General features: G+C 43.5%; 1 protein-coding gene across 4 annotated transcripts in view; it reads right to left on the reverse strand.

Moving 5' to 3' along the window:
• SYNRG (synergin gamma) overlaps positions 1–21,863 on the reverse strand; it is a 208,515-nt gene that overhangs the window by 70,442 nt on the left and 116,210 nt on the right. For all 4 annotated transcript variants that reach the window (XM_044288118.1, XM_044288119.1, XM_044288117.1 and 1 more), the window contains one exon: positions 1,848–2,765. In XM_044288118.1, coding sequence (XP_044144053.1) covers positions 1,848–2,765 — 918 coding nt within the window. The remainder of the gene's footprint in view (positions 1–1,847; positions 2,766–21,863) is intronic.

Below are 21,863 nucleotides of genomic sequence, written 5' to 3' on the forward strand. Positions count from 1 at the left end.
CCAGTAGGAGGAGCTCCCGGCCGGACACGAACATCGCAGCTCCCAGGTAAGTATGAATCTTCTACTATTGTACTATTGCTAAGTAACCATGGCAACCAGGGCTGCAGTAGCTTCCTGGTTGCCATGGTTACCGATCGGAGCCCCAGCGATTAAACTGGGACTCCGATCGGAACTCCGCTGCCACCAATGATCGGGGGGGAGATGGGAGGCCGCACACTGGCCACCAATGTTGTTAATGCTATAGAGGGAGGGGGGCCGCACACTGTGCCACCAACGATTTATTACAATAGAGGGAGGAAGGGGGGGGGGGGGCGATGGGGGGCGCACACTGTGCCACAAACGATTTATTACAATAGAGGGAGGAAGGAGGGGGGCGATGGGGGGCGCACAATGTGCCACCAACTATTTATTACAATAGAGGGGGGGGGGGGCCGCACTGGCCACCAATGATATTCAAACTGGGGAGGGGGGGGGGGGGGGGGGTCTGCCCCCTGCTGCCTGGCAGCCCTGATCTCTTACAGGGGGATATGATAGTACAATTAACCCCTTCAGGTGCGGCACCTGAGGAGTTAATTGTGCTGATCATGGCCCCCTGTAAGAGATCGGGTGCTGCCAGGCAGCAGGGGGCAGTCATCTACACAGTTTGTAGTATATTCTAACTAGAAGCATCCCCATCACCATGGGAACGACTCTGTGTTAGAATATACTGTCGGAAATGAGTTTTCACGCTCTAACTCATATCCGACAGTATATTCTAACATAGAGGCGTTCCCATGGTGATGGGGACGCTTCAAGTTAAAATATACCATCGGATTGGAGAAAACTCAGATCCGATGGTATAAAAGGGACTCCAGACTTTACATTGAAGGTCAATGGGGACGGATCCGTTTGAAATGGCACCATATCGTGTCAACATCAAACGAATCCGTCCCCATTGACTTGCATTGTAATTCAGGACGGATCCGTTTGGCTCCGCACGGCCAGGCGGACACCAAAACGACTTTTTTTTCCATGTCCGTGGATCCTCCAAAAATCAAGGAAGACCCACGGACGAAAAAATGGTCACGGATCACGGACCCCGTTTTTGTGGACCGTGAAAAAATACTGTCGTGTGCATGAGGCCTTTGTGCAGTGGACGGTGCTTTTTACTGCCACTCTGCTTCCAATTGATTTAACTGGAGTAGTGGCGCTGCAGTAACCATCTCCGTCCAGTACATAATGGACAGAGCTGGGACTTCTGATGCCGAGTTCTGGCGCTGAAGCTACTGCAGAACAGTTCTCAGGGGAGGGTCAGGGGTGTTGGACCCCCACCAATCAGATACTAAAGGCCTGTCCTGAGAGTCAGTGAGGAATAAATTACATAATCCATGAAACGCATGGTTATAAAGAAAATCAGATAAGTGAAAAGATGTAATAATGCTCCTTGAATAAATATCATTGTGTGTTGCTAAGGCTACTTTCACATTAGCGGCAGCCCTCTCTGGCAGACGAACAGCCTGCCGGATCCGTGCTGCTGCTAGTGCACACGTGCCGCCGGAAGTCCGCTCCGGCCCTATGTCGTAGTTTTAATCTGGCAGCCTCTTGGCATGTTTGGGGCCGGAGCGGACTTCCGGTGGCACGCGTGCACTAGCAGCAGGCTGTTGCTAATGTGAAAGTAGCCTAACTGCACCAATACAACATGCAAATAGCTAAGGTGTTATATTAATACTGGGCATAAAGATATCCTTCATTGAATTTAACAGATCCAGAACTGAGAAAATAACACTGCGTGAATTTTACAAATATCACATACTGTCTTTATCAAGACCTACTTCATCTTTACCAAAGCAATCTAACCAATTCCTCACCTGCCGCGGGTGGATGCTGACCACTAACTGCTGGCAAATCCAGAGAACTATCAGACATAACATGCTTCAATTCCCCGCCCATATCTGATAGCTTCATGTCAAACTGGATGGAAAGTGCATCTTCAGAATCATCTTTTCCAAAGCTGCTGCCACCAATAGAAGGAAGATCCAGTGACTTAATAGACACAGAGTCCTCTTTGGCTTGTTTAAGAGCCACAAACTTATCCACAAAGGACTTTTCAGGGTTGTCGCAAGTGGTGAACTTGTCATACTGGAAAGTAAAGTCATTATTTTTTGTAACATTAGCTGAATCCTTTGACTCATCAAATGTCGTTGACGTACTTTCCAGGGAAAGTTTATCAAATAATTCGTATTTATTAAATGAACCTGATGACGTGGGTTGAAGGTTTTGGGGAACAGCAGCAGATATTACTGGGTCAGCCATGCTGGCTTCAAACTTAAAGACATCATATTTGTCATCACGGTTTTGCTCAACAGAACTGGTATTACTTGTCAGAAAATCAGCAAAGTCATTCTCACCACCAGCAGTAGTGTTGCTGGATGGTCCAAAGAGCGTAAAGTCTCCAAAGTCATCCAGTAGAGAGGAACTTTTAGGTGCAGTGACAAATGATGATGGTAACAATGGTGATGGAGATGATAATGAAAGTGGGGGTACAGGTAATGGTACAGGTTTGGATAAATGAAATGTCTTGGGAAAGCTTTTACTTGTTACCAAAGAAGCGAATGAATCAAGATCAGAGGATGGTTTTACTTGAGTTGGCAATTTCTGCTGAGTGGCAAATGTAAGTGATGATTGGGTTTCTTTTAATGGAGTATCTAGCGGTGAGATGCTATCTGCAGTCTTAAAATCTGTGAAACCATCATCGACACCAGACTTGAAGTCTGTAAAACCATCTCCTGCAAAAACAAAATGGGGAAAACAAGTGAGGATTTAGGTCATATTAAATAGGTAGCAGACATAATAGGTTGTTAAAGAGCCTCTGCCAGCAGGATCAACCCCAATACACCAGGCATACTACCCGCTAGGGTTAATCATGCTGATTAATGCTTTTGTCAGTATATTAAACAGCTATAAACAGAAATATCTAAATTTAAATTCATATTCAAATGAGCATGTTTGAGCACCAGGGGACAGGGCTAAATCCCTGGAGCACTGCTTTTGTAACATCCCTGTGTGCACCCCCCCCCCCCCCCAATGATTGACAGGGCTATATTTCAGCATGTTGAGGATAGACCTGTGTCCTAGTACATATCATATACACTACTTACTACAGTCTTATGTTGAGAATATAGGTTTTCTATTCTCAGTATAGTATGGCCTTTTATTATAGGTTAAATAAGGGGGAAAATCGCAGCATGTTCTATATTCTGCGTTTTTCACACAACGCAGGCCCCATAGAAATGAATGGGTCTGTGTGAAAACCGCAAGCATCCGCAAGCAAGTGCGGATGTGGTGCGATTTTCACGCATGGTAGCTAGGAGATGATATAAGTAGATTGCTGAAAGTCAATTTACTGTATTATTTTCCCTTATAACATGGTTATAAGGGAAAATAATAGCATTCTTAATACAGAATGCTTACTAAAATGTGGCCACGGAGCCGCAGATTCGCAAAACACAGAAAGCGGCAATGTGCGTTCCGCATTTTGCCGGCACTAATAGAATATGTTCATTCCTATGCTGCCCCATAGGAATGAACGGGTCCGCAATTCCGTTCCGCAAAACGTGGAACAAAATTGCGGACGTGGGAATGGAGCCTTACTGGGCTGCAACATGCTAATTTTCATATGAATAAAACCACAGATATATCTGCAGCTGTTTAATATATAAACAGACAAAATAAATATATTGTTTTAATCAGCATGATCAACTATACCAGGCAGTATGCAAGTTTTAATAGGGTCGATCATGCTGACAGAGGCTCTTTAAGGGCATCAGTAGCTACGTGGCCCACTTCCACTGAGAGGTGGACAGCAGAAAGAAAGGAAGAGATCAGTGGTAAAATATAAGCAACAGTATAAGGGCTCATGCACACAACCGTATAGCTTTTTCAGTGTTTTGCGGGTCGTTTTTAACGGATCAGTTTTTCGTTTCAGTAGCGTTTCCGGTTCCGTTTTTCCATATGGCATATACAGTATACAGTAATTACATAGAAAAAATTGTGCTGGGCATAACATTTCCAATAGATAGTCCCGCAAAAATGGAACGGATACGGAAGACATACAGAGTAAATTCCATATGTGTTAGTTTTTTTTTTTTTGCGGACCCATTGACTTGAATCGAGCGATGGAACGTGACTTGCGGGAAATAGGACATGTTCTATCTTTGAACATAACGGTAAAACGGAAACAGAATGCACTGAGACACTTTGGTTCGGTGTTAGTAACGCATACTGAACTAAAAAAAAGCCCAGTATACTGAACGCAAAAAAAACGTTTGTGTGCATGAGCTTTAAGACATAGGAGACCAAAATTAATCCAAAATGGTTGAAAATAATGGAAAAGTAAAATAGTCATGTAGACTATTGTCACCTTTTATCAACACATTTCCAAACTTTAGCACAAATATGCATTTCAACACTGAAATCATTAGATTAGGGATGCTCAATCTACGGCCATCCAGTTGTTATAAAACTACAACTCCCACCATGCTCTGCTGTAGGCTGATAGCTGTAGGCTGTCTGGGCATGCTGAGGGTTGTAGTTTTGCAACAGCTGGAGGGCCGCAGGTTGGGCATCGCTGCATTAGATGGTATGACAGTGGGGGCCAAATGTATTTGATCTAGTTCTTATGAAATAGTTGCTATACCTTTTATAGATAATTTCAAGTGAACCCAAAAACCAGCACATAAAATCAAGACATCCTTTATTAAATCTTCAAAAAAAGCAGCACAAAAGTAGAAGTATTCCTTGCCTACATGTTTTGAACCCTCTTGAGCTCTTGTTCACTCAGTATTTAAAAACATACACTAAGATGAGTCAGGCCCCTTTCACACGGGCGAGTTTTCCGTGCGGGTGCGATCCGTGCGGCGAACGTATGGCACCCGCACTAAATCCTGACCCATTCATTTCTATGGGGCTGTGCACATGAGCGATGTTTTTAACGCATCACTTGTGCGTTCAGTTGAAATCGCAGCATGCTCTATATTTTCCGATTTTGACGTGACGCAGGCCCCATAGAAGTGAATGGGGTGTGTGAAAATCGGATGGCATCCGCAAGCAAGTACGGATGCCGTGCGATTTGCACGCATGGTTGCTAGGAGACCATCGGGATGGAGACCCGATCATTATTATTTTCCCTTATAACATGGTTATAAGGGAAAATAATAGCATTCTGAATACAGAATGCATAGTAAACCAGCGCTAGAGGGGTTAAAAAATAATAATTTAACTCACCTTAGTCCACTTGCTCGCGAAGCTGGCATCTCCTTGTGTCTCCGCTGCTGATGAACAGGACCTGGGGTGAGCTACTCCATTAAATAGAGCTTAAGGACCTTCGATGACGTCACTCCGGTCATCACATGATCTTTTACCATGGTGAATCACCATGGTAAAAGATCATGTGACGTACCATGTGATGACCGGAGTGACGTCATCGAAGGTCCTTAACCTGTATTTAATGGAGCAGCTCACCCCAGGTCCTGTTCATCAGCAGAGGAGGCACAAGGAGATGCCGGGCTTCGCGAGCAAGTGGACTAAGGTGAGTTAAATTTTTTTTAATTTTTTTTTAACCCCTCTAGCGCTGGTTTACTATGCATTCTGTATTCAGAATGCTATTATTTTCCCTTATAACCATGTTATAAGGGAAAATAATACAATCTTCAGAACATCAATCCCAAGCCCGAACTTCTATGAAGAAGTTCGGGTTTGGGTACCAAACATGCGCGATTTTTCTCACGCGAGTGCAACGCATGACAATGTTTTGCACTTGCGCAGAAAAAAATCGCGCATTTTCCCGCAACGCACCCGGCTCTTATCTGGGCAAAAAAACTCACGCCCGTGTGAAAGAGGCCTCAGTCTTCAGCATTTTACCGAGCGCTGAAGATGCCTTTTCATAAAGAGGCTTCCAGCCACATTTTGTAACTACCCCAGTCCTTGACTATGTATTTGGCCCTAACTATATCAGTCTATCACCCTGCCTATCTGATTTGTTACAGGTGTCTTCAGCGCTCAGTAAAATGCTGAAAACGGACTCTTTTTAGCAACATTCAGTTAGTGCTTTGTGAAGAGGACTCTTTTATTGAAACAAAGAAAAAGTAAATATCACAATAAAACAATAGTTTGCATATAGCGACAACATGATTATAATCCAGTATAATTCATATATGTGCATTCATGTGTATATATATTGAATAAAGTGCAAACGTGCCCCATTAAAATACATTAAGGCCGGAGGACGTCCTATAAAATCCGCCAGGAATTCGATCCTGTCTAATATTTAAAAAAAAATTGGGGGATAAATTATTATGGCAGTATGCTACAAAAGCAAGGTTATATATCAGGGACATTGCAGATTTTGTAACTAAATCGAATGCTATTGAGTTACCCCAGGGGGCGATACTCGCCTTCTTTGACATTGTATCTCTATATACAGTACCGCTATTTACCATACTAGAGGCATACAGGCCATAGAACAGGCTCTATATCAGTCTTCCTATTCTAATGATACTAGAAGATTTATATTGAAACTTCTGGAATTGACTTTCACATGTAATTACTTCTCTTTTCAGAGGACGTTCTACTAGCAGCAGGTGGGCGCGGCAATAGGATCTAATGTCACGCCTACCTATGCAAATATTTATGTTCGTTCCCTTGAGGAAGAGTATGTCTATGTCTCCCCACTACAGGCATGTCATGTTGTTGTGGAGATACATAGACGACATTTTTCTTATTTGGACAGGGATGTTTGATTTAGGTTACATGCACGCGAACGTTATTTATTTCCGTGTCCATTCCGTTTTTTTTCTCCGGATAGGATGCGGACCCATTGATTTCAATGGGTCTGCAAAAAATGCGCACTGTGTGCTGTCTGCATCAGTATGTCCGTTCTGTAGCCCCACAAAAATAAATAAATTATAGAACATGTCCTACTCTTGTCCGTTTTAGGCATTGTTACAATGGATCCATAAAAAAAAAAAAAAAAGAAAAGGATGACATACGGATGTCATCCGTTTTTTGGGCGGATCCACAATTTGCGGACCGCAAAACACATATGGTAGTGTGAATGTAGCCTGATTGACGAAGTTTCATCATTATTTAAATTATATTGATGAACAGATTAAATTCACTTTGACAGCATCTGAGGAGCGGATTCAATTTCTTGACACGCAGGTATACATTGATGATGGTATTTTACATACTGATTTAAATATAAAAAAATAATAATACATTATTACATTATACGAGCTGTCATCCAAGGAGAATGGTGAATTTATTGCGATATCAAGATGTTATCCGAAGAAGCTAGTGTTTAGACATTTAACTAGAGTTAAACAGATCCCGAGAAATAGTTTGTCAACGGCGATTACTAAACAAAGAGGTTACCATTTATGTCAATGTACAATGAATTGAGCCCATCAATTGAGATGAATGTGCGGAGGCATTGGGGTATGTTGAAGTGCGGCTACCCGCAAATAGCTGCATTTAAGGATCCCCCAATGATGTTGTACAAGAGATCAAGGAGTATTACAGATACAATAGTTAAATCTGACATATCTAAAAGAAGATTGTACAACACAAACATATCTTAAAGGGAGTCTTTCACCTAAACTGACCATTATAGAACACTAACACCATGATCTGAATTATAGTCCCCATATTAAGGGGGGTGCTATCTCTCCTTAGGGAGAGAGCGCCTTAATCAGCTCTGCCTCTAATACCACCAGATGTAAGGCAGCTATCCTATAAGTCAACGTTCAGCTCTTTAACTAAGCCTTGAGACATGACTTGGATATTAAATAAGCGAGCACCCCATCTGCAGACAGCTGTTTGGGGGTGATTGCCCCCACATCAGTGCAGAGCCCTGACAGGCCTCTCACCCAGTCAAGCCAGTAAGTACTCTTTGCTCTGCACTCATGAGGGGGCAATCACCCCGAAAAAGCTGTTTGAAGATGAGGTGCTGGCTTATTTAATAGCCAAGTCGTTTCTTAAAGCTTAGTTAAAGAGCTGAACATAAGGCAACGCTTACATGAGATGGCGAAAAGGATCCCTGCTCTGGAATATTCTGTCCAGAATTTAGAGAAGGAGGTGATATCTTTAAAAGAGTTGAATGGCAAAATGGAACAAAAATTAACAAATCAAGAAGATAGATCAAGAAGATCCAATATAAGATGCATAGGGATCCCAGAGCATGCAGAGGGGGAGAATTGTACGGAATTTATGGAGAAGTGGATAAAGGAGAACTGTAAGGAGGGTACTCTCTCCCCGTTGTTTGCTATTGAAAGTGCACATAGGGTAACCATAAAAAAGAGGGACCCAGGGGATCGCCCCAGACAGATATTGGTGAAATGCCTACTTGCAAAGGATCGTGATATAATAATTTCTGACGCGAGGAACTCGGAAAAAAATCAGATACAGGGCGAAAAGATAAGATTTTTTTCCAGATTATTCCGCTAGCACTAATGCCCGTAGAAAAGAGTTTATTGCTGTTAAAAGGAGGCTGAGGGTGGCAGGCCTAAAGTACAGTCTACTTTTTCCGGCAAAACTAAGGGTGGAATATAAAGGCAGGACGTTTTTTTTTCAGACCCCGGAGGTTAGCTAGAGTGATGGTGGATGGGAGCTTGTCCCTGCCACTTGCCCTTTATCGGGGCACTAGGCAGGGATGCCCTCTCTCCCCATTACTATTTGCTATTGCGATCGAGCCTTGGCAAGCATAATAAGAAATGATAGGGAGATTAAAGGTTTTCAATATGTGGGAGGAGAAGAAAAACTGTTAATGTATGCGGACAATATCTTATTATTTATGCACAATACTGGGGATCAGTTTAATAGAGTTATAGATAACTTTTTTTTTTTCGGGCCTAAATATTAATTGGGGGAAATCACATATGTTGCTATTAGGAGATATACAAACACAGGGAGATATAAGGGTGCATGTGCTTGAAAAACACGAGAACTTTAAATATCTAGGTATACAAATTTCTGGAAATATAGAAGAATATGAAAAATTTAATGTACTCCTTCTACTAAAAGAACTCAGAACTAAAATACATATTTGGAGAAGATTACCTATTTCAATACAGGGTCGGGTAAATCTGGTTAAAATGTTTTTTTCTTCCCAAAATACTCTATGTCCTTCAAAATGCCCCATTGAGATTACCGCAGAATATTTTTAAGCTACTCGATAGTTTAATGGGGGATTTTCTCTGGAAAGGTGCTATTCCTAGGATAAAGAAAGAGGTACTTCAGCACCCAGTGAGAGAGGGTGGTTTAACCGTTCCGATTTTTTTATTTATTATTTAATAACACAATATGGCCATATAAAATCTAGTTTAAACGGTTTAGTGGGTAGGCAGGTAGTAAATAGATTGGGTTGGAAAGAGGAATGGAATTACTTAGAGGTGTTGGAATCTGGTACACTAGGGAAAAATAAAACAGGAAACAGAATATTAAATTCACTGGAGTATATATGGGTGGAAATTAAAAAAATATTACAGATCAAATGGTTTTTGCATTATGGTCTTAATGAAAGATTAACCTTTTCATGCTTCCTCTGATCTTTCAGGTCTAGGTCATTCTCTTCCCTAACCTCTCCATCATCCCATTTACTATGCCATCCCCTCGGCTGGATATCTCTGTTCGCCTCTTCCCCTTCCCCTCTCCCCCCCCTTCCTTTCCTTTCTCTCTCCCTCCATCCCCCTATCCCCTCCTTCCTCTGTCCTCTCTTGTCCCTAGCTGGTGTGGTCATCAGTTACTCAATTGTCCATAAAACTCAGCCAGGTGCGTGAAGCATCTTAAATGTTAACTTATCGTGAACAGTGAACATAAACTGGTTCACTAGGAACCATTCATATGCCCATTTCTAATCATGATTGGGCATTTATATCTTTATTGACGGTCGGCCCTTCACTATTGTCCTTACATATCTTTTCCCTGTCCCATCCTACCCTGTGCGTATTCCGCCATATTTTATTTGACATATGTAGGCAGCCACTTAATCTCACTTAACTTGCCACGCTCACCTATGTGAGTCTTTGCCCCCCTGTCAACGTGTCCACAGTGTCCTGCCTAGGGCTTCGTTGCCGGTACAGCTGAGCCATGCGGTCCATAGACCGGAAGGAGAATGCGTCTCAACTACCGGAAGTGAGGCCCTGCGCTCCACAGAACGGCTCTTGCCTAGTTACGGCGGTGGTAATCCCTTTTACATCCGCCGGAAGTCGCCACCTCCGCGTGCGTTCCAACCTGGAACGCACGCATTGGATGATCATTACAGGGCCTTAGGGGATGCAATATCATCATTGGCGCGACGCGGGATAGGCTAGGAGGGGTTTAAATGAGGACAACAAGATGTGCATAGTGATGGACCTGAGGAGTAGACAACATGGAGGACCGATACTGACTGTGAGTAAGATATGGGCTGTTAGCCCAACCCCAAGACAGACCAGCTCTATTTAATATGCCTTTTTGTATGATGCAGGTTACCTAAGTGGGGACCAATCCACTTGTCTTTGTGACCATCTAGCAGTCTATCTCGAGGTACTATTCCCCTTGGGTATTTTATTATGGCGGCTCTTGAATGTAATTGTATATACTGCTGGCACTAGCTGTTTTCTCTTTCACAGCTGTAGGTCGCAATTCATTAATCTGGCCCAGCGCCTGAATTGCTGGGCACTGTTATTGTGGCCTACTGTGCCACCTCAGCATCCCGTGCTATATCTGTTAACCATACTTGTCTCTGACTAACGACTGGCACTTCGCTGACAGAGTGAGTCTTGTGTGTGGTCTAGGTGTTAACTGGTGGTGGCTACATATATATGTATGGATAATGACCAACAGCATACTATTGTTTATGTGCTTGTCCTACAGAGGCCTCCCCGTACCTATGACCATAAGTAAGTAGATAACCTTTTATTTATTTATTTTTCCTTGGGTCGCAGGATTAGACGGTCCTCCTCCTCCTCTTACTATCATTCGTGGGTCCTAACTACCTATTATCACTCACTAAATTTATACCGGTGTATCTTTATCGGTATAATACACCCGTCTGCGGAGCCCACAGTATATTATGGGTCTCTGCCATCTTTACTATTGATTTGTTTATTTGTCTTTCATCCACCCCCTGATGATCCCACACCGTGGGGGAAACGCGTTGGGGTTTTTGTTATTAGTGTTAATACCACACTTTTTGTTACAGGGTGTGCTTTTTAGTCTTGATCTACTTTGTACCTTCTGATCAGCATCACTAGGGTTGTATACATGGTTCATCCTGTAGTTGTGTTTGTCTGTATGTCCACTTGGTTATTTACCATCAGGCCATCACCCCAGCCATCGGCAATCTACCACCAGGCCGGCACTCTGGCCATCGTCATCCTCCGAGGGCCTACTAGGAGGTGCTAGCCGAGGTTCGAGGACAGGGAGTCCCCACCATTAGGGGCCGTCCCTGGGCTGAGATGTAGATTAGGGTACGAGTGTAGGGATATTCTCTCCCCCCTCCCCCCCCCCCTTACCCAGTAGTGGCCAGTTAGCTGGTGGTATACTGACCATAGTGATTGATGTATGTCCGTCCTTTATGTTAATATATCAATAAATATAAATCCTTGTGAGGGTTAATTTTTCTGCTGGAACTATTACTTTATTTTTTGACCCATTATAAACCTATATCTTTACCCGCTGGAATTAAAAAAGTTTTAGCATTATACACCTATTTGGAAGAATTCGAATCTTAAGGAACTGCAAACGATTAAGAGTTATATAGACTGGGGAAAAAAAGGGATGAAATACCTAGGCCAGATATTTGGACAAGACACAGTGAAAGATTTTAATACATTGGTTAGCGAGTTTGGGATTCCCCAAAGGGACATGTATACATTTTTTCAGCTTAGGAATGCGTTGCGGACAGTGGGACAGGATGATAGCTATATAAGGGAAAAATCAGATAGTCTGTATAAATTTACCAACGAAGGTGAAAGAGGAGGAATAATTGCAAAAAGATATAGGATTTTGATGGAGGGTAAGAAAAAAGGGATTATAATACTTGCTAGGAAAAAATGGGAAAATGATTTACAATCTTTCTCGGAAGAGAAATGGGAAGATGCCCTCAGAAGTTATGATGGGGTTTCGGATAGGGGTTCACGTTAGATTTCACTGTTTTTTATAGTCCACAGATTACATAGATCCCCACGGATGTTGAAAAGAATGGGTGTGAGAGACTCAGACAAGTGCCCAAAATGTAAGGGAGAGAATGCTGATTTAATACATTGTTTTTGGAGATGCCCCAGACTGTTCAGATATTGGACAGAAATATTAGAGACTGTATATTTAATTTTGAAGGTCCAAATATTTGAAGATCCAGTAATCTGTATACTAGGGGCAATTGAACATTTTAAGTTAAACAAAAATACATGAATAGTCCTGACCAAAGTATTATTTCAAGCTAGACTCCTTATACTTAAGAATTGGGTAAAGGTAGATCCTCCGACAGTGGGACAGTGAAAAAAGCAGTTGATAATCTGATTAAAGAAGAACGGGGGATGGAGGGCCATAGTAAAAGATCGCAAAATGTTGACGAATTATGGAAGAGATGGCTGCTTTAGGGCTGGATATTTGAGTTTTCTATTTTTTTTTATTGCGTCCCCCCTCCCTCCTTCCCTAAGGGTAGTGGGTGGGAAATTGGGGGCTGAAAATTGTTTCCTTTAAGTATAGAATACTAATGTTTTTTGATAAATTGGAGACTGTAATCTATTGTTAATATGAAAAAAATATATATAAAAAAAATAAAAGCTGAACATTGACTTATAGCATAGCTGCCTTACATCTGGTGGCATTACAGGCAGAGCTTGTTAAGAGCTCATTTGCATCCCTTTCCTCACAGAATTCCAGAGGAGCATGTATGGCCTACAAGTCTCCTCATGCCAATTAAGGTGTGAGATAGTACCCACCTAACCCTGACAGGCCTCTCACCCAGTCAAGCCAGTACTCTCTGCTCTGATTAGGGGCAATCACCCCGAAACAGCTGTCTGCAGATGAGGTGCTGGCCCGCCCTGGGTTCTTCAGAAATCCAGTGCCTGCACACTTCATTCCTCATTATGGGCAGAGGCACAAGAGCGTTTAATACATCTAGCCGGCCTTGTGCCTCTGCCAATAATGGGGAATGAAGTGCACAGGTGCGGCGAATCTTGTGAACGGTGCTGGCGCTGGATTTCTGAAGAACCTAAGGCGGGGCAGAGGGGTGAAAGGGGAGGGGTTTCATATGAAAAGCGACGAGGGGCCTGGGCACCGGACGCTTGAACGCAGCCACTGGGCACCTTCAGAACCTAATTAACATATTGAGTAAAAGTGTTTAGCTAAAATAAGCAACGGACAGCTTTACGGTAAGTAGCATTCCAATATGGGGACTATAATGTTGTTAGTGTTTTATAATGGTCAGTTTAGGTGAAAAACTCCCTTTTCCATGCTTAGGGTGTGTTAATTGTAAATTGAGGGCCAAGTTTTTTGTTTTTTTTGTACATCCGGATACAGATGAGAGGTTTGAGATTAAGCATTATTTGACATGTGACTCTTCATGGGTAATATATGTGTTGTGGTGCCCCTGTAAATTGTTGTACAGGGTATGTGGGCGAAACTACTTGTGACATCAAAACCAGACTCAATAATCATAGACAAACGATCAGGAAAAAAAGAAAGGATTTACCTGTGTCTAAGCACTTTGTAGAAAAGGGATATAAGGAACAGGAATTGAGATTCATGATTCTAGACCAAGTATAAATGCCCAAGCGAGGGGGTGATAGATTATCCCTCCTCACAAAATTTGAACTAATGTGGATATTTCGCCTTAATTCCTTGAAGCCAAAGGGTTTAAATGTTGACTTCAGAGTTATAGTAGGAATGATGAGTTATCGTGTTTTCTTCCTTATTGAATCTTACCAATCCTGTTATTGCAGCTAGTGAATGATTTTATAATTTTTCTTTGTAATTTGTATAATTTTTTAGCAATTTTTATAATTATTTGCATCTTTTTCATTTTTTACAGTATGGAAAGACCACAATGCAGGGTAGGGATATTAGGTGTCATACGTATTGTAAAACTATAGTAAGCTATTTTCATTATGAAAATCTCCTATTTTGCCAAACAACAGCTGGTGCAAATGTAATTTTTATGCACGTTATGTAACGCCTGTAAGGGGTTAATTTAGTACAGTGATGCCTGAATCGACTGGTCTGGCTCTGCTGATTCCGGACACTGGGTCCTTAAAAAAACCATTAAAAGGACGTGATATAACAGGCCGCCTAAAATAGCAACTCAAAGACACCTCATCACCACGCTCTTTCTGGAGATTGAGTCATGCTAATGTCCTAGGGATTCACCACCTGTGGAGTTATCATGTCCTAGTGTATAGGAGCCACGTGTGAGATGCACGATTGCCCCAGCTGCACACCATCTGCACCAATCTCCCTTTCGTAGGATACATCGATTGCAGCATCTTTTTGAGTATCCATTTTTTTATTCTTGGGCCCTGTATTCTTTTTCCCACACATAGAATGTGTCGGCAGATGTGAACCATTTGGCCCATCTAGTCTGCCCAATATACTGAATACTCTGAATAGCCGCTGGCCCTATCTTATATGAAGGATGGCCTTATGCCTATCCCATGCATGCTTAAACTCCTTCACTGTATTTGCAGCTACCACGTCTGCAGGAAGGCTATTCCATGCATCCAGTACTCTCTCAGTAAAGTAATACTTCCTGATATTACTTTTAAACCTTTGCCCTCTAATTTAAAACTATGTCCTCTTGTAGCAGTTTTTCTTCTTTTAAATATTCTCTCCTCTTTTACCTTGTTGATTCCCTTTATGTATTTAAAAGTTTCTATCATATCCCCTCTGTCTCGTCTTTCTTCCAAGCTATACATGTTAAGGTCCTTTAATCTTTCCTGGTAAGTTTTATCCTGCAATCCATGTACTAGTTTAGTAGCTTTTCTCTGAACTCTCTCCAAAGAATCAATATCCTTCTGGAGATATGGCCTCCAGTACTGAGCACAATACTCCAAATGAGGTCTCACTAGTGCTCTGTAGAGTGGCATGAGCACCTCCCTCTTTCTACTGGTAATTCCTCTCCCTATACACCCAAGCATTCTGCTAGCATTTCCTGCTGCTCTATGACATTGTCTGCCTACCTTTAAGTCTTCTGAAATAATGACCCCTAAATCCCTTTCCTCAGATACTGAGGTTAGGACTGTATCACTGATTTTATATTCTGCTCTTGGGTTTTTACGCCCCAGGTGCATTATCTTGCACTTATCAACATTATACCCAAGGTGATGAACCCAAGGTGGGGGAAACGCATAGGGATACTAGGGAAACTCAATGTATAGGGCTTTCTAGGGCTAGCCAGTTTAGGCAAGAGGACGGGGAGACTCCACCATTAGGGGTCGTCCCCAGGCAGAGGGCTTAGTAGGGCCAGAAAAAGGAAAAATACCCCTCTATCCACACCTCCCTAAGCCTCTCCTCCCATATTTTGCACACTGGTAGTCCTAATTTATCTCTAATATCCTTTTGTATAAGTTCACTTGTCTTTGAGTTGCTATCTTAGGCGGCCTGTTATATCAGGTCCTTTTAATGGTTTCAATAACAGTAAGTTTTAAGACGTTTATATATACTTTATTCGCGTTTTTCTATACGTGATCTGAACGAGAGCGTGATCGAGAATGGTGTATTGGAACCGGCGCTGCGGTCCTTCTTGATCTGGACCTATACCAGGTGACTGTATAACTTTATGATACATGTATGAGTTGCCCATTACTTTGTCCTTAAACAAAATAGTGATAGCTGTTGGTAAGCATATGAGGAGTCACTAGAGGCAGAGCATGCGCAGTGAGAGAAGGACAACACTAAACTTTGATACATATGCAAATTAACCTGAGATGAGTCCTGTCCCAGAGACGAGTCCAGCGTGAAGGAGCCCAGCACCGCCCCGCATTCTCAGAATCTCCTCCTTGCTCCCCGACATCAGAAACCTAGAGCGCCGTAATCTCATGATGCGTGAGCTAGTGCATGCGCAGTGTCGTCATAGTGTTCCTTCCCTGTGCTGGCATCAGCCTCAGGGTAGGAACTGCGCATGCGCTAGCTCACGCATCGCATATATATGAAATATACTGGATTATAATCATGTTGTCACTGTATGATAAATTCTGGATTGTTTTATTGTGATATTGGTCATTAATCAATTATGGGATATATAAATATATGCACTTGCACTTTGTAATTCACTTGGCTTGAGAAAGGTTGTTTTTTGTCACCATCTACAGAGGAGTGCTGTGGATTTCTTTTGCTATTTATACACCCAGAATCTAGGGTTAAACTCTGGCTCCCGGATTTGCACGTACAAGGAGTGCTGCCCCACTTTTAAATTTTCTATATATATATATATATATATATATATATATATATATATATATACACAAAACAAATTTATAATCTTGATCTAGGAGGAGGAAGTCCATATGGAATAGGAGGTTGAAGAGGCGGTGGAAGCGGAGGAGGCAGCCAACACTGGTTTTTGTTTTGTTTTTTAATAATATATATATGTTTTTGTTTAAATTTGGGTAGACCCCAAAACATTGGGAAATAAAACCTGTGATAACCCCCTCCAGTTGTGCTAAACAAACGTTCAGACAATACACTGGCTGCAGGGCAGACCAGCACCTCCAAGGCGTAAAGCGCAAGCTCACGCCATGTGCCCAATTTAGAGAGCCAGAAGTTGAAGGGCGCAGATCCATCAGTCAGTACGTGTAGGCGTGTGCACATATACTGCTCAACCAAGTCGAACATCTCTGTGACGTCCACAATCCAATTGGATATCTTCTCTATCAACTTTCGATGTCCTTTTTGCACCTACCATGGTGATCATGGGTAGCGGGGAATCAGGGTCACAGGCCAGAGAGGGAGCCTGTGAAAGGGATACTACATCTAGGGGGGGGTCAATGGATGAAATTAAATGTGATCGAGCGGAAATGTGGGACAATCTATTGTAGCTGAAGCTTCCAAGTAAAGGAGGGGGCAATTACCCACTCACGACTCGGGGAGGTAGTGACGATAAATAAAAATACAGGACTCTTAAGATGTCCTGTTATTGGAATGAGTAATAAAAAATTACAGGGAATGTCACTGGGGTATTTTGGATTTGGAAAGGTTAGACAGGAGAGGCCCTGCTGCGCTTTGTTTACTCTAGATAACTTCTGCCTGATCGCACGTCCCTGTGACGTTCATGATCCAATTGGATATCTTCTCTATCAACTTTCGATGTTCTTTTCTGCGCCTACCATGTTGATCACGGTTAGCAGTGAATCAGGGTTCCACACTGGAGAGGGAGCGTGAGAAAGGGATAACACATCCAAGGGAGGACAATGGCTGAAATGTGATCGAGCAGAAATGTGGGACAAGTTGTTAAAGCAGAAGGATCAAATGAAAGGAGGTGACATGCGTCAATTAAAGACGAATTTTAGAAATTTAAGTCCCTGTCACCTATGCAGAGCAGGGGTTTTTCATCGGCAAAAATGGGTTAATATCACCCACCAATGGAACAAACAATTTTTTAAAATTTCAGGCCCTGTCAACTATGCAGAGCAGGGCTTTATTCACAGCAAAACTGTGTTCATGTCAACCACCAATTGAACAGACGATTTTACAAAAATTAGGTCCCTGTCACCTATGCAGAGCAGGGGTTTGTATACGGCAAATTAGTAAAATGTTACCTGACAATGTAACAGACAATTTTTGGAAATTTATGTCCCTGTCACCTATGCAGAGCAGGGGTTTATTCACGGCAAAAATGGCAAAATGTCACCCAAGATTGTAACAGACACTTTTTCACCCTGCTCCGTCTTTTGTTGTGCTGGTGCCTCTGTGTGACCACCGCCTCTTCCTCTGAACTAGACAGGTCACTCGCATGACCTTGATTCCATGTGGGGTCTAGTATCTCATCATCCTCCACATCATCTTCCACCCACTCTTTGCCCCTGCCCTTCTTGTCGGTCTGCAGACTGCAGAAAGCCGCAGCAGTTGGCACCTGTGTTTTGTCATCAGAGACATGCTGCGGTGGTCTTCAAAATGTCCTCATCCTGAAACATGAGTGGTTGGACATCAGTGCACTCAATCTCTTCTACTTCTGGTGCAGGGCTATGTGGATGGCCCACAGAAACCCTGCCATCAGAGTAATCAAAAAGCATAACAGACTGCTGCATGACTTGGGGCTCAGACTGCTTGGCTGATTTGCAAGGGGGTGAATTGAAAGACAGATGGCCATGGGCTGTAGGTACCAACTCTGATCTTTCAGCAGGGGACTGGGTGGGAGACAATGCAAAGGAACTGTAGCCACTGTCTGCCCCCCAATCTACTATACTCTGTACTTGTTCTGGTCTCACCATTTGTACTGTATTAAATTCAGTGTAGACCGCAAATGTACTTTCTAGCGCAAAAGATGAGCACGTCACCCAACAATGCAACAGACAAATTAGCAAAATGTATTTCCTTGTCCACTAGATAGAGCAGGGGTATATCACAGCCAAAAATTGGTGAATTTCACTCGACAATGTAACACACAAATTAGTGAAATGTATTTCCCTGTCCACAATGTAGAGCAGGGGTATATTCCAGCCAAAAGTTTGGGATATGTAACCCAACAATGTATCAGAAAAATTAGTGAAATTACTTAAAATAAAATACGTAAAAACTAAAAATAATAATCTTGAACTACGAGGTGGAGATTCATATGGAGTAGGAGGTTGAGGAGGCGATGGATGTAGCGGTGTAGGTGGAAGCGGCGGTGGAGGAAGCCCACACAGGTTTTTGGTTTAATTTTTATTTATTTTTTGTTTAAATTAGGGTACACAAAAAAAAAAAAGAGTGGGAAATATCAAAAATACAACAATGAGCAATTGCGCTGGAGTATAATAATGGTTGGGTAAGGCCGGTATACATGTCTATTCTGCATAAGGTACGGACAAGTCCTGTAGGATCCATGCCTGGTTCATTTTAATGAACGCGAGCTTGTCCACATTGGCTGTGGACAGGCGGCTGCGCTTGTCTGTGATAACGCCCCCTGCCGTGCTAAACACAAGTTCAGACAATACACTGGCTGCAGGGCAGGCCAGCACCTCCAAGGCGTAAAGGGCAAGCTAAGGCCATGTTCCCAATTTGGAGACCCAGAAGTTGAAGGGGGCCGACCCATCATTCAGTACGTGTAGGCGTGTGCACACATACTGCTTCATGTTCCTGAAATGCTGCCTCCTGCTAAGACATTCCATGTCAGCTGGTGGTGCTGATAAAGCTTTTCCACATTTCGGCCATGCCAACCCTGACTTCTGAGGTGCTGGCGGTGTCCCAGCTGCATTGGCGACCTCTTCCTCCTCCTCTGCCTTCGCCTTGTGCTTCCACTGTGCCCCGCTGTCAGGTGGGAATGCCACCAGCAGCACTTCTACCAGCGCGCACTTGTACTCACGCTCCAGTGACGGAATTAAGGACAGTACATTGTCCTTGTAATAGGAATCCAGCAGCGTAGCCACCCAGTAATCAGCACAAGTTTGAATGTGGCCAACCCAGTGGTCGTTGCGGAGACACTGCAGCATGTAATCGCTCATGTGTGCCAGGCTGCCCAGAAGCAACGACAAGCTGTCCTTTGAGGGACGTATATCGTCTGTGTCCTCTGTATCCCCCCAGCCATGCACCAGTGATGCCCATGAGCTGGTTAGGGTGCCACCCTGCTGTGAACACGGTTTCTCCTCCTCCTCATCCTCCACCTCGTCATCCTCCAGAACTGTGCCCTTGCTGGACAATTGTGTACCTGGCGTTTGTGGGTGCAGGAACCCACCCTCGGAGCCAATTGTGAATGACTGGCCTGAAACCCTTGGAAATGATCCCTCTTCCTCCTTCTGTGCCACATCCTCTTCCATCATCGCCCGAAGCGTTTTTTCAAGGAGGCATAGAAGTGGGATAGTAACGCAGAGAACAGCGTCATCGGCACTGGCCATGTTGGTGGAGTATTCGAAACAGCGCAACAAGGCACACGTGTCTCTCATGGAGGCCCACTCATTGGTGGTGAAGTGGTGCTGTTCCGCAGAGTGACTCACCCGTGTGTGCTGCAGCTGAAAATCCACTATCGCCTGCTGCTGCTCGCATAATCTGGCCAGCATGTGCAAGGTGGAGTTCCACCTTGTGGGCACATCGCATATTAGGCGGTGAGTGGGAAGGCCGAAGTTACGCTGCAGCGCTGACAGGCGAGCAGCAGCATGGTGAGAACGCCAAAAGCGCGCACAGATGGCCCGCACTTTTTGCAGCAGCTCTGACAGATTGGGGTAATTTTTAAGGAACCTCTGCACCACCAAATTCAGCAAATGCGCCAGGAAAGGGATGTGCGTCAAAGGGATGTGCGTTAGCAGGGGACCGGGTGGGAGATAATGCAAAGGAACTGTAGCCACTGTCTGCCCCCCAATCTACTATACTCTGTACTTGTTCTGGTCTCACCATTTGTACTGTATTAAATTCAGTGTAGACCGTAAATGTACTTTCTAGCGCAAAAGATGAGCACGTCACCCAACAATGCAACAGACAAATTAGTAAAATGTATTTCCTTGTCCACTAGATAGAGCAGGGGTATATCATAGCCAAAAATTTGTGAATTTCACCCGATAATGTAACAAACAAATTAGTGAAATGTATTTCCCTGTCCACTAGGTAGAGCAGGGGTATATCACAGCCAAAAATTGGTGAATTTCACCCGACAATGTAACACACAAATTAGTGAAATGTATTTCCCTGTCCACAATGTAGAGCAGGGGTATATTCCAGCCAAAAGTTTGGGATATGTAACCCAACAATATATCAGAAAAATTAGTGAAATTACTTAAAATAAAATACGTAAAAATTAAAAATAATAATCTTGAACTACGAGGTGGAGATTCATATGGAGTAGGAGGTTGAGGAGGCGGTGGATGTAGCGGTGTAGGTGGAAGCGGCGGTGGAGGAAGCCCACACAGGTTTTTGGTTTAATTATTATTTTTTTTTGTTTAAATTAGGGTACACAAAAAAAATGAGTGGGAAATATAAAAAATACAACAATGAGCAATTGCGCTGGAGTATAATAATGGTTGGGTAAGGCCGGTATACATGTCTATTCCGCATAAGGTACGGACAAGTCCTGTAGGATCCATGCCTGGTTCATTTTAATGAACGCGAGCTTGTCCACATTGGCTGTGGACAGACGGATGCGCTTGTCTGTGATAACGCCCCCTGCCGTGCTAAACACAAGTTCAGACAATACACTGGCTGCAGGGCAGGCCAGCACCTCCAAGGCGTAAAGGGCAAGCTAAGGCCATGTGCCCAATTTGGAGACCCAGAAGTTGAAGGGGGCCGACCCATCATTCAGTACGTGTAGGCGTGTGCACACATACTGCTTCATGTTCCTGAAATGCTGCCTCCTGCTAAGACATTCCATGTCAGCTGGTGGTGCTGATAAAGCTTTTCCACATTTCGGCCATGCCAACCCTGACTTCTGAGGTGCTGGCGGTGTCCCAGCTGCATTGGCGACCTCTTCCTCCTCCTCTGCCTTCGCCTTGTGCTTCCACTGTGCCCCGCTGTCAGGTGGGAATGCCACCAGCAGCACGTCTACCAGCGCGCGCTTGTACTCACGCTCCAGTGACGGAATTAAGGACAGTACATTGTCCTTGTAATAGGAATCCAGCAGCGTGGCCACCCAGTAATCAGCACAAGTTCGAATGTGGCCAACCCAGTGGTCGTTGCAGAGACACTGCAGCATGTAATCGCTCATGTGTGCCAGGCTGCCCAGA

This window comes from Bufo gargarizans, chromosome 3 (assembly GCF_014858855.1).
Source record: "Bufo gargarizans isolate SCDJY-AF-19 chromosome 3, ASM1485885v1, whole genome shotgun sequence".
Lineage (NCBI taxonomy): Eukaryota > Metazoa > Chordata > Amphibia > Anura > Bufonidae > Bufo > Bufo gargarizans.